The 14,768-nt window shown below is 38.3% G+C and overlaps 1 protein-coding gene across 1 annotated transcript in view; it reads left to right on the plus strand.

Annotated features, from left to right (window-relative positions):
- The window catches only part of LOC102500420 (CUB and sushi domain-containing protein 1-like), a 214,376-nt gene that overhangs the window by 126,857 nt on the left and 72,751 nt on the right, over positions 1-14,768 (plus strand). The window contains exon 5 of the mRNA XM_006165295.1: positions 5,396-5,499. Coding sequence (XP_006165357.1) covers positions 5,396-5,499 — 104 coding nt within the window. The remainder of the gene's footprint in view (positions 1-5,395; positions 5,500-14,768) is intronic.

Genomic DNA, 14,768 nt, shown 5'->3' on the forward strand with positions numbered 1-14,768 from the left:
TTAAAAAAAAGATGTATTTATTGGCATCTCCAATATAGTATACCTTGTATAAAACAATACATAATCATATTAAGCTTGATGTGTTATCAATTTGGTAAGTCTTCTCTTCCAAGTCCTATAAGCAAATTGAAAGCAATAGAGATCATTTTATTTCAAATTAATCATAATTCAACATCATTGTTTTATTTTTAATGTATCCAAAAGTCTTTCAAATGCAAGTGAAATTCATAGTCAAGGAAATGAGCCATAGGCATAGACATAAATAAGGATAGAGGCCTAATCCTATACAGACACATCATGGTAACCCATGATGCTCCTAGCTACCTCTGGCTTGGGGTTGGCAAGAAGAGTGTTGTAAATCAGAAAAGTGAAATAGGACATCTCCTAATCCCTTCTGTAGCCATTTTAAACCTTTTTTAAAGTTAGACTAGTACCTCTTAAATAATTCACTTGGTTATACTTAGCCTTGCAGTGGATTTTTGGACTGACAAAACTCAGCATGTAGGAACTGAATTTACACCTTACTCTTTTAGCAAGAGACTTTGTTAATAAGCACACCACTACTCTGAATGTTGGTTACAGTGTATTTAAAATGTATTCAGGTCCAGCAGGTGGGATGGCCATTAAGGCACTTCACTCTCACATGGCTGATAGTGATTCAAGTTCAGGACCTGGCAGTTTGAAAATCATGCCAGGTGCATGTGTGTGCATGCCCAGAATCCCAAGAAGGGAATGGTATTGTGGCGTAGCTATCCCCCTAGGGGATGTTTTCTCACTTTCCTTCTGTCTCTCTCTGACAAGCACATACGCTTTATGGCAAAAACTTTTTAAAAAATGTACTTACAGAGGCCAGCAGGTGGCATGGTGGTTAAGGGGTTAAGGCGCTAGACTCCCAAATGGCTGAAAATCATGCTGGGTGTGTGTGCATTCATGTCTAAAATCCCAAGAGGAGAATGGAGGAGAAGGGATTGTGAAGTGGCCATCCCTCTGAGGAGTGATTTCTCACTCCCTTCTCACTGTCTGTTTTTGTCTCTCTCTGGTGAGTACATGTGCCAGACAGAAAACAACAACAACAACACACACACACACACACACACACACACACACACAAACCAACACCAAGAACTTTAAAAAATGAAAGTGTTTGCACAATGACCTATCTAAGAGAGACTATTTCTATATTAACTTGCCTTTAGTATATGAGTGAATAAAGAATGGATGAACAGAAGCCAAGATAAAAGAGATATGGGTGAATTATATGTAAAATTAACTCCCTAATGTATTTTAAATATTTCCAGAATAAAAACATGTTGGAACAGGTTCAAACTCAAAACAAATTTTATATAATGGTATCATTTGACATTTCTCCTTAAAAAGGTTCGAAGACACATTTTCTATATTTTTAGAAATATACGCTTTATAAATATTTAAATATGTAAAAGCTAATATTCTTTCTCATAGAGTTTATAAGGCTTTTGACACTGTTGATAAGCTAAAACTAAAAGAGGCTTTTCAAACCAAATTTGTTATAACACTGAAATTAAGAGAATTAGTGAAAAATGGAAAAATGTTACAAACACCAAGATTATATTTTTTAAATGGCACCAAATTCTAGACTGAACAGCCTGTCTTTTCTCACAGTCTGAGAGTCTGTTTTAAAGTTGAAGAAGTGAATGATTTTACACACTATCACTAAGGCATCTTTATCTGTAAATGTTAAATTCTTTATTTTGTATTTACCGAAATGCTCCTGTGGGTTAAGTTTATTAAGTCTGGAACTCTGCCCACCTCCTTTTCTTTTCCTTCCTACGTTATCTATTGTCATTGGGGAACCTTGATCCATATGTGCTAAATTCTATAGTCATGTGTATTCTTCAAAATGTCCTCTGTACACTGCATGTTTTTTGAAGGCTAGGTCATTGTCCATCTCCTCCTCATTTTCATTCCTAGAATGGTGGCCTTGGAAAGTAGACATTCAATAAATCCTCATCAATGAGGTTGCCGCTTCCTTTTCCGATTAATGCAGACACTGTGGTTGTCCTCATGGGACTTCCAATGAATCATGTGAGGCTAGCAAGGCGAGTAAACTAACATGATATGTCAAAAAGTGACTTGCTGTGGTGTGACTGGGTGTGATATCGACAGAGATGGACCCACTTGGACAGAATTGGCAAGGGAGCCAGAGGGAAGAGAGCAGTATAGCAGAGACTTGTGAATTAGGGAACAACCACTGCAGGAACAGCTGCAGGTAGCCTTCAAGACAAGGAAGAACGTCATGTGTTGCCTCAGCAGGTGGTGTGGAGGTTAAGGCAGCTGGATCCAAAATAGCCAACTCCTCAGTTCCAGTCTCATACCTGGTGACTTGAAAATCACAATGGGTGCATGTGCATGCATGCCCAAAATCCCAAGAGGAGAATGAGGGAGAAAGGACTGCAGCATAGCCATCACCCACTGGGGGGTGATTTATCAATTTCCCTCTCTTTGTCTCTATCTCTGTCTCTCTATCTGGTGAGTGCACACACCTATAGCAAATAGCAAAGACGGGAAAAAAAGGAAAAAAAAAAACATGTCGAAGGAACTAAAAAAAAATTTCAACTAAATGTCACAAACCATTTGAAACTTAAATTGTGTTATCCTGTCAGCTTCATTCCTCATTTGCATCTCTGACTATCCTTTTTTGAGGTACAATTGCAAGTTTATTTCAATTTATTGCAAGTTTATTTTACAGCCATATGTGTTTACAAAACAACATATTTTCTAACAAACTAGAGGTTCTTCAGGAAAGACTGAATCTAGTTTTTCGCTTTCTACTGAGCATCAATAGTGTGGACAAAAGACTTTCATTTGACAATGGCCCCAGCTGATTGTTGAGACTAAACACTGACAAAAACTGACTCCCACCATCTTTGCCTTAGCTTGGAAGAATCACAAAATGTCATTTGACACCCTGTTGAAAGTCCATTTATGTAGTGAGACCCCTATCTGTGACTCATTACAAATTGATCAGCCATGATCTTCCAACCTTAATAGATTATCATCGCTTCACTCTGAGGCTTTCCACAAGGTAACTGAGTAAACATGTCAAAAAAGAGATGGGAAACGGTCAGGTCTCAAGGATGATTCTTTAGTTTTCGTCTATTTGTATTTTTTTGTCATTGTTCTTTAATTGCTGGCTCATCATGGTCACTTATATCATGAGTGAGATAAAAAAGATAAAATAGAAGTAAAACTACCATCAGATCCTAGGTTTAATATGCAAGATTATACTGGTTGGCGACAGCTATCAATATCCACACCTGTTTCAAATAAGATTGCTAAAATAATCTATTCATACAAACACTGCAATTTGAAGTAGTAGTATTTTTGTAAATTATAATAGCTATATTACTAATTTTAGTAAGACTTTCACACAGCAAAATTAATGTATTCCTTATTAGCATTGCTTGGAAAAGCACCTGTCTAGAGCCTGTTCAAACAGCACATATTAAACTGGGCATTAGTGCAATGCCTGCCTCCCCCAGAAATGATTATTATTTTCTTTCAAGTTTAACAAACATACATTTGATACCTTTCTGCAAAATTATCTAGAGTTTCAGCTTTACACAAAAATTTATTTTCAGTATATGGCTATTCTATCTCTCTTCTTTCCTTCCTTTTACCTCCTACCTAAATATCTTCCTGCCTCTTCCTCTCTCCCTCACTCATCCATCCATCTACCATATCTTTCGCTCTCTATTAATTATTTATATTTTCCATTCATCCACCTATGTGTTCCCACATGCCTCCAAGGGGAGTTCAAAAGGTTCATGGACAAAAGGAAGAATGAATTTAGGGGCCAGACAGTGGTACGTCAGTGAAATTTGGCACTCAGTGAGACAGACCCCATGGAAGGGTTTAGGGTTTGCATCCAAAGACTTCCCTAAGTATACCAGGTATGGACGTGCCCATGATCTGGGGCTGATTGAGCCTGGGAGTGACCAATGGCATCATGACTCTATTGGGCATTCTCTCTCTCTCTCTCATTGTTGCTCTTGCTCTCATTCATAAAGTGATTACTTTTTTTTAAGAAGTGAGTTTATTTTGGTATTAAAAATATGTAAAGTCTATGCATAGTTTTTTCATACTGTGCAATTTCTATGAACTTCTTCAAGAATCTTCATATCTATATATTTATCACCTGTATAGCCATGATCTATCTATTTATCTACCTACCTATCTAACATTTGTTTATTTATCATGGTCTGTTTATCTCTTTCTCATATTTTCCTTGTTATGCAAGGCCTTAGCCTCATTTAGAGATATCTTTGGTTCCTTGTTTGTCTTGATCCAATATTGATCACCCCAGGGAGTATTTCTTCATTCAAGAGAAGAGGACCCTGTGCTCTACAGATCGTTCATAGAATCAGAACATATCAGTGTGTCAAACAGAAACTGATCGTGGCTAGATGTCATGTCATGGTATTGATCATCCTCAGAAAGTGTTTATGAAAAATAATGACAACAAAATACTTTGAGTGTTGGGAAAGCTAGGTGTAGAAGACAACTTTCCAGCTTTAGAAAGTCTTTTCCATATGTTAATATGGATAATTACATTAACTCTACATATATAACTGTTTTGTTTAAGGTTTTTGCCTTAGGATACATCCACTCACCAGAGAGAGACAATGAGAGGGAAAGTGAGAAATCACTCCCCAAGGGTGATGGCCACACCACAATCCCTTCTTCTCCATTCTCCTCTTGGGATTTCGGACATGCATGCACGGGCACCCAGCTAGCATAATTTTCAAGCCTCCAGGTCTGGGACTTGAACCACGATCGACCATGTGGGAGTCCAGTGCCTTAACCACTATGCCACTTGCTGGCCCTGTCTACATGTATAACTTTAAAAATACTTATTTCAGGATATGTTGAATATTACCAAAATATAGTTTATTAACTATAAGCAACATCTTTTCTGCTTATAATGAGTTATATTTTCACTAACTCTAAATGGTAAAATATATATTTGCTATATATTTAAATATAGTAGAAGTTAAATCTCATTTTTAGGGCTGTTAATAAGTACCTTGGGAACAGTAGAAATTGGGACTTCTGTAAAATTTTATGTTAAAGCTTTCCAATATATATGGTTATCCATATAACTATTTCAGGCAGCTTGAGTATCACTTGAAATACAGTGGAATTAAGGAGCAAAACTGATCATTTACATTGGTATACTTTTCCAGTGATCTACCGTAAAATTGATATTTTTACTTTTCTATCACAGCGAAACAAATCTGAGAGTCTTCATTTCCTTAGACCCTCATCAAATGATTATTCAGCTATGTATTTGTAATATTAAAAGCCACGAGACATTCCTATTATGCTAAGTAACACTTTGCCCCTCTGAATTTAGGTCATCAAGCTAGCCTTTGAAGAATTTGAGCTCGAAAGAGGATACGACACCCTTACTGTAGGCGATGCTGGGAAAGTTGGTGACACCAGATCCGTCCTCTATGTGTGAGTATGTCATTACCTTCTTCAATGTTTAAAATTCTGTGGACAAACATGGGCGTACATTTGTAATTCCATTACACACTTTCTCTCCTGCCTTAGATGTTTAATAAGTGCCATAGTTGGGGACCAGCAGTTAGCGTAATGGCTATGTTGTTGTACTCCCATGTAGTCTACTGCAGTTCGAATCCCAGACCCAGTGGCTTAAACTCACACTGGGCGTGTGTGCATGCGTGCCCAAGATCCTGAGAGGAGAATAGAGGAGAAGGGATTGTGGTGTGACCATCCCTCTGGGGGATGAATTCTTGCTTTCTGTCTCTCTGTCTCTCTCTGTCTTTCTGGTGAGCGCATGCACCCTATAGCAAAAAAATCTCTCCAAAATAAATAAATAAATAAATAAGTAAATAAGTAAGTGCCATGGATGACCCATCTAGTGACTTCCGATCTGATTTTGCATGAGAACTAATTTAGGTTTGGGTTTTTCTATGTCAGTTGTTTTTCCAAGTCGTCAAAACATGTATTTATAGCCCAAAACAAAAACAAAAACAACAAAGCAAATGCACAGAGGTGCATATAAAATTCTCGTACAAATAAAATTCTCATTTCAATCTTTCCCTTTCTGGCCCTTTTTTTTTTTTTCCCACTTCTATGTATATTGTCAGTATTATTAGTTTTAAAAATATAGGTGCTTTCTAGAATAAAGCCACATCTATTTTACAAATTCTTATGTTCTGTAAGACTGCGTAGTAAAAGTAACAGAGATTATAGCGTAATCTTACTGTATATCTCTAGAACTTTGTTCCCAGAAGCTTAGCAAAGACCAAAACTCCTCTGGTCTAAATATTTGCAGACTAGTTAGTCCATTCACATTTGCAACTAAGTTTGTAATCTGTCCGATACGTCTTCAGTTTGGACGTATACTTTTTCTTTTTTAATTAAACCTGTTTAAAAATAGGATTTGAAGATATCTTTCTGAATCATTAATTCATTTAAAAATAATTATTTATTATTACTTATTTTTTAATTTGACCAGAGAAAGAGAGAAAGGAAAAGTGAGAAAGCAAGTCACCAGGTTCAGACTCAAACGGTAGTCAGACATGTGGGAGTCTAGCACCTTAACCACCACACCATCAGCCAGCCCCTTAATCCATGGTTTTAGACAAGAAAAATGTCTTCCCAGCTTCTTCATCAGGTAAGTTTTATACAGAACCTCATGAAGCCACAGCACTAGAAACTTATTTTATTAATAAAAGGTATTCTGGGGACCAGTAGATGGCATCATGGTTGCATTGCTGGACTCCCACATTGTCAATCATGGTTTGAGTCCCAGACCCAGTGACTTGAAACTCACACTGGGCCCATGTGTGTGCTTGCTCAAAATCCTGAGAGGAGAATTGAATAGAAGGAATTGCAGTATGGCCATCCCTCCTGGTGGGTAATTTCTCACTTTCTGTTTTTCTGTCTCTCTGGAGAGGACACGCACTCTACAGCAAAAAGCCTTTCTTAAAAAAAGGCATTCTAGGGGCCAGCAGGTGGTGTGATGATTAAGGCATTGGACACTCCCACATGGTTGACCACAGTTCAAGTCCTGGACCTGGTGACTTTCTCACTTTCCCTCTCACTCTCTTTCTTTCTCTGGTAAAATTAAATGAATGAATAAAAAAAATTAAATAAATAATTCTTTAAAAAAACAGGCATTCTGCAGGATTTTAATTTTAATTTTTAAAATAAATTTTAATTTAATTTTCCTTCTTTAATGTTTTATTGTAATTTTTATTTACATGCTATGTATATTTATGTATTATAAGTACATAATATATTCTCATATACATCATTATAGCATTTACATATTATAGATCTTCGTATAATTCAGTGTGGTTTTTAAAAGTGTATATACAGTATGTAATAAACAAATTGAAATAAACTTATTCACCACCTCCAACATATAACATTATGTTATGCATATTTAAAATTCACTCTACTGGTTATTTAGAAAATATACTTTAAATTGTCATTGATATTCTTTACTGTGAAATACAGTAATAAAGAAAAACAAAGAAATTAAAAATCAGATGATGAAAAGTCTCATATATTAATGAAAATCTAATTTATTTAAAAAAGAGATAATCTACAGGATCAGAAGTTAGCATAATGGCTATGTCACTGGACTGCCACGTAGTCGACCGTGGTTCGCGTCTCAGACCCGGTGGCTTAAAACTCACGCCGGGTGCGTGTGCATGTGTGCCCAAGATCCCGAGAAGAGAGTGGAGGAGGAGGGATTGTGGCGTGGCCACTCCCCCTGGGGGGTGATTTCTCGCTTTCTGTCTGTCTGTCTCTCTCTGTCTGTCTGGCAAGCACACTGTCTAGCAAAAACCTCTGGGGGAAAAAACAAAAAGGAGATAATCTAAACATAGCCAATGAATAGTTAGGATAATAAACATATAAAGGAAATATGAAGCATTTTGAGACAAGTAACTATCAAATAATTGATGAATTTGTACTTAAATGTGCATTTTGTTTAAAATAGTTGAATCTGAATTTCTGGCATATATAGACATTTTTACTTATAAAGTTCTCATTTGGTTTTTGTTTTTGTTTCTTAATCATATTTATGTTTGACTGGAAAACATAATAGTTGTGACAGACATGCTAACATTTTCTTGAAGTCAAGAGAAAATGCGTCTGAGTGTCATAGAGCTGTGCAAAACTGTACAGCCCAGACCATCTTCGCCATACTTGTATTGACTGCTTTCAGGAACATGTCCAGCAGAGGACTTTCAGGAGCTAGGACATCTTCATTTACACTGATGTACTTTTCCAATTATCTACATGAAGTTACTCTTCCATCAGAGTGGAATGAATGTAGGGGTCTCTGTTTCCCCACACCCTCACTTAATGATTAGTCTTTTTTCCCAAGATACTAGGTAAAATTTCCTTCCTTCTTTTCTTCCTTCCTTCCTTCGTTCCTCCCTTCCTTCCTTCTTTCCTCCCTTCCTTCCTTCTTTCCTCCCTTCCTTCCTTCTTTCCTCCCTTCCTTCCTTCTTTCCTCCCTTCCTTCCTTCTTTCCTCCCTTCCTTCCTTCTTTCCTCCCTTCCTTCCTTCTTTCCTCCCTTCCTTCCTTCTTTCCTCCCTTCCTTCCTTCTTTCCTCCCTTCCTTCCTTCTTTCCTCCCTTCCTTCCTTCTTTCCTCCCTTCCTTCCTTCTTTCCTCCCTTCCTTCCTTCTTTCCTCCCTTCCTTCCTTCTTTCCTCCCTTCCTTCCTTCTTTCCTCCCTTCCTTCCTTCTTTCCTCCCTTCCTTCCTTCTTTCCTCCCTTCCTTCCTTCTTTCCTCCCTTCCTTCCTTCTTTCCTCCCTTCCTTCCTTCTTTCCTCCCTTCCTTCCTTCTTTCCTCCCTTCCTTCCTTCTTTCCTCCCTTCCTTCCTTCTTTCCTCCCTTCCTTCCTTCTTTCCTCCCTTCCTTCCTTCTTTCCTCCCTTCCTTCCTTCTTTCCTCCCTTCCTTCCTTCTTTCCTCCCTTCCTTCCTTCTTTCCTCCCTTCCTTCCTTCTTTCCTCCCTTCCTTCCTTCTTTCCTCCCTTCCTTCCTTCTTTTCTTCCTTCTTTCTTTAATTTTCTAGAGGTTATATCTACTTGCAGCGGCTGAGTCTCTCAAGAGGATATGAGAAAGCAACCCCTACCCACAAACCCCATCCCACCTCGTGGACTATGACACTACATAATTCTTCTTCCTTCTTTTTTCTCTCCTTTTGGGTTTTGGGGCACACAGGCACATACACCTGGTACATTTCTTAAGCAGCCAGATCCTAGCTTAAACCATGAAGTCAGCCATGTGAGATCCTGCAGCCTTAAGACCACCACACCATTGATTAGTCCACATTTCTTTATTTTTGAAACTACAGGGTTCTATCAGAGTGGGCCCAGACATCCATATTGTTTGTAGGCTTTGAAGTTTACTGTCAAATACACTGCTTGTCTTCGGTCTGGGACAATATGTAAGAACAGTAATATAGTGGATAGAACTAGGCTAGGAAGTTGAAGATGGAATTTCTGGCTCCTGGTCTGGTATTTACTATCTCTGTGACCCTTTGGGAAGTCATTTTACCTTTCTGTGCTCTGTTTTTCTGGCTATAAAATATGTATAATAATCTTTCCCTGCCTGTGGTAAGGAGGAAATGAAATAAATGCATGTAAAAGCTCTGGAGAACTAAGAAATATAACTCGCACATAAATTAGCTTTATTATTACCACAACAGCTAATTTAAGAAAGGATGTCACTAAAATAAATGATAAAAATTTAAATAAATACAAAATTTTAAATATAAATGTACCAAGGCAATGCCCTGAAAAAATCCCTTAGGTTACTATTAGAGATCTAAAATCATACACTCATTTTTTAATGTTATTTGTTATTTGAGAAAAGCAGTGGCAAACTATGTATTACATTGACATAAGTGTTATTAGAACCTCTTCTCAATAGCTTGAATCTATAAATGAAAAACTAAGTAGCAAACTGAATCAAACTGAGATGCCCTTTGGGAAACATAATATAACAAAGATAAGTTGGGCATTTAATCAGCTGCAGTAGAAGAAAGAAAGGCCACTGATATATGTCCTTCGTGTGCCAAATTACAGAAAAAAAGAAAGAGAGTGGTCAGGATCCCACGGCTGGTCTCTTTGTATAAACCAGTAATTCTAGACAATGTATCTACCCTTCTGAGTATGTATGTGCCAGACATTATTGTCAGCATGGAGCTAGTAATCTAACTGGCGAAATGACACACACACAGAGATAGTTTAAATACTAGTCAGTGTATAGAGTCAGAGAATCTTGGGACACATATTTCAAGTAAAATGGGAGATAAGAACAAGCGAGTACTCCATCTTTGACTTGCTGGCCTATGTCTATACCCTGTATCACTGTTTGAAAATACTGTTCCACACCAAAGACAAGTGTGTGCCTTACAATCAACTGAGAAGCTTGCAAATATAAATAGCTCAGCCCCACCAGCTAGGACTTTAAAATATAAAGAAATGCATTTTTTTTAACCTAGTAATTTGACAAAAAAAAATCATTTACTGAGGAATAGAGTAATAGGGACTATCACATTCAACTGGATTCTTTCTGAGTGACTTGTGAAATTCCAATAAGATGGTGATCGTTGATTGGTTGACTGATTTGATGAGAGCACAGGAGGGAGAAAGAGATAAATGGGTATGCTATGTGTGGGGGGATATCTTTTGTGATGAGATTCTTCCTGCTCCAGCCTCCCAGCTAGCAAGGACTGTACGCCACCACACCCAGCATTTTTAAGTTGGGCTGGGGACCAAACCTAAGTTTCTCATGCAGCCTCAGCCATTGTCAATGGCACCTTCCCACGTGTTCCATTGCAGCTGGACCAGGTCTTGATTTTAAAGAGAAATTTGGAAAACTCGATAACTTAAAAGCTTATTTTGGGACCAACAGGTGGTGAGGTGTTTAAAGTGCTGGATGCCCACATGCCAAATGTAGTTTTAGTCCCAGACCCAGAAGCTTGAATATCATGCTGTGTGTGTGTGTGTGTGTGTGTGTGTGTGTGTGTGTTTATGCAACCAAAACCCTGAGAGGAGAATGGAGGAGAAGGGATTGCAATGTGGTCATTCTCCTAGACGGTAATTTCTCACTTTCCCTCTCTGTCTCTCTCTAGCAAGCACACATACCCTATGGCAAAAACTTAAACAAAACAAAATTAATTAAGGGTTTTAAAATTTCCATTAATGGCTTCCTTTTTGGGGGGAGAGGTTTCTGTTATAGGGCATGTGCACTTGCCAGAAAGATAGAGAGAGACAGAAAGTGAGAAGTCACACACACACACCCCCCGGGGGGATAACCATACCACAACCCTTTCTCCTCTATTTTTCTCTCAGGATCTTGGGCACGCACGCACATGCACCCGGCATGAGTTTAAGCCTCCAGGTCTGGGACTCAAACTGCTGTTGACCACATGGGAGTCCAGCGACATAGCCATTACACCAACTGCTGGTCCCTCCATTAATGACTTTTTAAATTATTTTAGATTTTGTGGCACACAATAAAAGAATAACTAAACATTAATGGGCTCCTTTAAGGATCCAATCTTCCCAAAAGATGGATACATTTACTCAGGATATTTTTATAAGATAAAAGACTTTTTAAAATTAAATAACTCAGGGTCAGCAGTTAGCGTAATGGCTATGTCACTGAACTCCCATGTATTCAACCACGGTTCAAGTCCTGAACCTAGTGGCTTAAACTCACATCAGGCATGTGTGCATGTAGTGTCCAAGATCCCGAGAGGAGAATGGAGGAGAAGGGATTGCAATATGGCCATCTCCCCTGGGGGGTTATTTCTCACTTTTGCTCTCTCTCTCTCTCTTTGTCTTTCTGGCAAGCGCACACACCCTATAGCAAAAACCTCTCCACCAAAAAATAAATAATTAAATAACTCACTCAATATATCTCTATTGCATTCTTTCTAAGACTATATGTTGATTATTTTCTTGACTTTAGTTTGCAGAAGAACTATATGAGGTTGCCATACCTGGTTTCCCTCTGGCCTAAGCAGTCATTAGCCGTTGGTCCCTGGGAGATGGCATTAATTCAGGATATTCTGGGAATTGCAGGCATAGGTTGCCATTGTCAAATGTCCATCCCTCTGTGGGGATGAACAGTCAATGATAAGGAAGTCTGTGCACATGTAAATACAAAGCCTCAGCCTGCTAGAGGTGTGGGTCAGCAGATGAGGATCCTAGCTGTTCCTCGTGGCTTGTTTTAATTCACTTTGAAAGTAACTGCTTCTTGCTTCTAGACTCTGCCCCAGCCCCTGAATGGCTGCTTCTACTTCTCCCTGCTAATTCCTTCTGGTCCTAAACCAAAGGGCATCAGTCTTTTTTTATTAAAAGACTGCTGAGCAGCCATAAAAATGCAGACACTAAGCACCGATGTGTTTAGGCCAGCAGATGGTGTGCAGGTTAAGGTGGCTGGATAAGACATGGGCTGACTGTGCGGTTTGAGTCTCTACTTAAAAAATTACATGCACACCCAAAATCTTGAGAGGAAAATGAAGAAGGATTGTAGCATAGCTACCCCCCCCAGAGGGCACTTTCTCACTTTCCTTCTCTCTCCTTTCTGTCTCCAATGGACAAACTTGCCCCATAGCAGGCAAAACAATATAAAACAAAACCTGATGTGTATGTATTTTTATAGCTTTGATATTATTCCAAGTGTCCATTCCTAAATATCTAGAACATTGGAGGAAAGCTTGACAATTTATGTTAGGAATAAAGGCAAAATATAGCTATCTTAATGTTCTCTAGCTCAAAAATAATCCATTTTTCATGATTAGACATTATGATTGGAAATCAAAACAATTAGAACTGAAGTTCCTAGAACTCTGGAATGACATGGCCCAAACAATCTTTCTTTATATTACAATTCTCATAATGGCATAGCTTATGAACATGGATACCACTGATAGTATAGACAAGACTCGGTTTATTAGTTTCTTAAGTGCCAGAGGGCTCACGCACTCATCAGAGAGAGATGGAGGTGTATTTAGAACTGTTTTGATTCAATCATTGTATGTTTTTATGCCATACAGTATAGTTTTTCAAAGCTTGCCATGCATGTGTGTCAGGCAAGTCAAAAACATTCCCATACACATCCTCAATGGGTAACTTTCCATTCTTGAGTCTATGAATTTTTGTTGTTGTTGAGCCCCTCCATCCCACCCCCAGCTGTCCACCCTCTCCTACATCTATGTTATTTATACTTTCTATATCTGCCATCATATTTTCCAATCTTTCAGTTCTGTCATGAAGTGCAGACATTCAGTACATATTGAGTGGAGACATACAGTATCTCTCTTTCGTAGTCCGACTTGCTGCTTACATCATTAGACCACCTATATTCATTTACTTTGTATCAAATGACAGGCTCTCATTGCTTTTTTTTTTGTAGTCCGACTTGCTGCTTACATCATTAGACCACCTATATTCATTTACTTTGTATCAAATGACAGGCTCTCATTGCTTTTTTTTTTTTCATGCCTAATTAGTATTCCATAGTATATGTGTGCTGCATTATATTCAATCCTGTCACCTGTCCTTGGGCATTTAGGTTGATTACATGTCCTTGCAATAGGGAATAGTGCTGCAATAAACATGAATGTCAAGTGCCTTGAATGTCAAGTGTCTGTTCTCCTGTCTTTGGGTATATACTCAGGAGTGGTATCACTGGGTCATAAGGGAGTTCTATTTGTAGGCTTATGAGGAATCTCCTGAGTTGCTGTACTAATTTACATTCCTACCAAGAGAGTAGGAATATTTTCCTTTCAGCATAGCTTCAGAGCACTTGTTCTTTATTTTGTTAATCATAGCCATTCAGACTGAGGTTAAATGGTATCTCATGGTGGTTTTGACTTGCATTTCCCTTACAATAGATGTGGAACAACTTTTCATATGCCTTTTGGTCATTTGTATGTCTTCACTGGAAAATGATGTGTTCATCTTGTTTGCCTATTTCCTCTTTTTTAAGAGAGATTTTGCAATAGAGCATGTGTGCTCACCAGAGAGACAGAGAGAGACAGAAAGTGAGAAGTCACCCCGCAGGGGGATGGCCATGTCACATATCCTTCTCTTCCATTCTCTTCTCACATGCACCCGATGATGGGAGTTTCAAGTTGCTAGATCTAGGACTCAAACCGTAGTTGACTAACTTTGAGTCCAGCAACGTAGCCTTTATGCCATCTGCTGGTCCCTGTTTGCCTATTTTTTAATGGGAGTCCAGTTTCGTTTTTCTGCAGGTGTGTATCCAGTTCTTCCAGTACTATTTATGGAAGAGATTTCCTTTTCTTCAGTGGATTGTCTTGTGTCCTTTGTCAAAGATCAGTTGGCTGTATGTTTTCAGGTTTATTATGTGGATTCTTTATTCTACTCTTGGTGTACTTGACTGTTTTTGTGCCAGAAACAGGCTGTTTTGGTCTTCACAACTTTGTAGTATATTTTGGTGTCAGATAGTGAGATGCCTCCCACTTTATTCTTTTGGCAAGACTGGTCCTTTTATGATTCCAAACAAATTTTATGAGTTTTTATTCTAATTCTGTGAAGACTGTTTCTGGTAATTGGATCAGAATTGCAATGAATTTGTAGATTAATTTAGGTAGCATTGGCATTTTAATTAAATTAATTCTTCCAATCTGGGAAAGTGGGCTATCTTTCTCCTTTTGTGTATCATGCTCGATTTCTTTTCCAGTTTTTCACAGTTC

This window comes from Tupaia chinensis, unplaced genomic scaffold (assembly GCF_000334495.1).
Source record: "Tupaia chinensis unplaced genomic scaffold, TupChi_1.0 Scaffold143877_1, whole genome shotgun sequence".
NCBI classification, from domain to species: domain Eukaryota; kingdom Metazoa; phylum Chordata; class Mammalia; order Scandentia; family Tupaiidae; genus Tupaia; species Tupaia belangeri.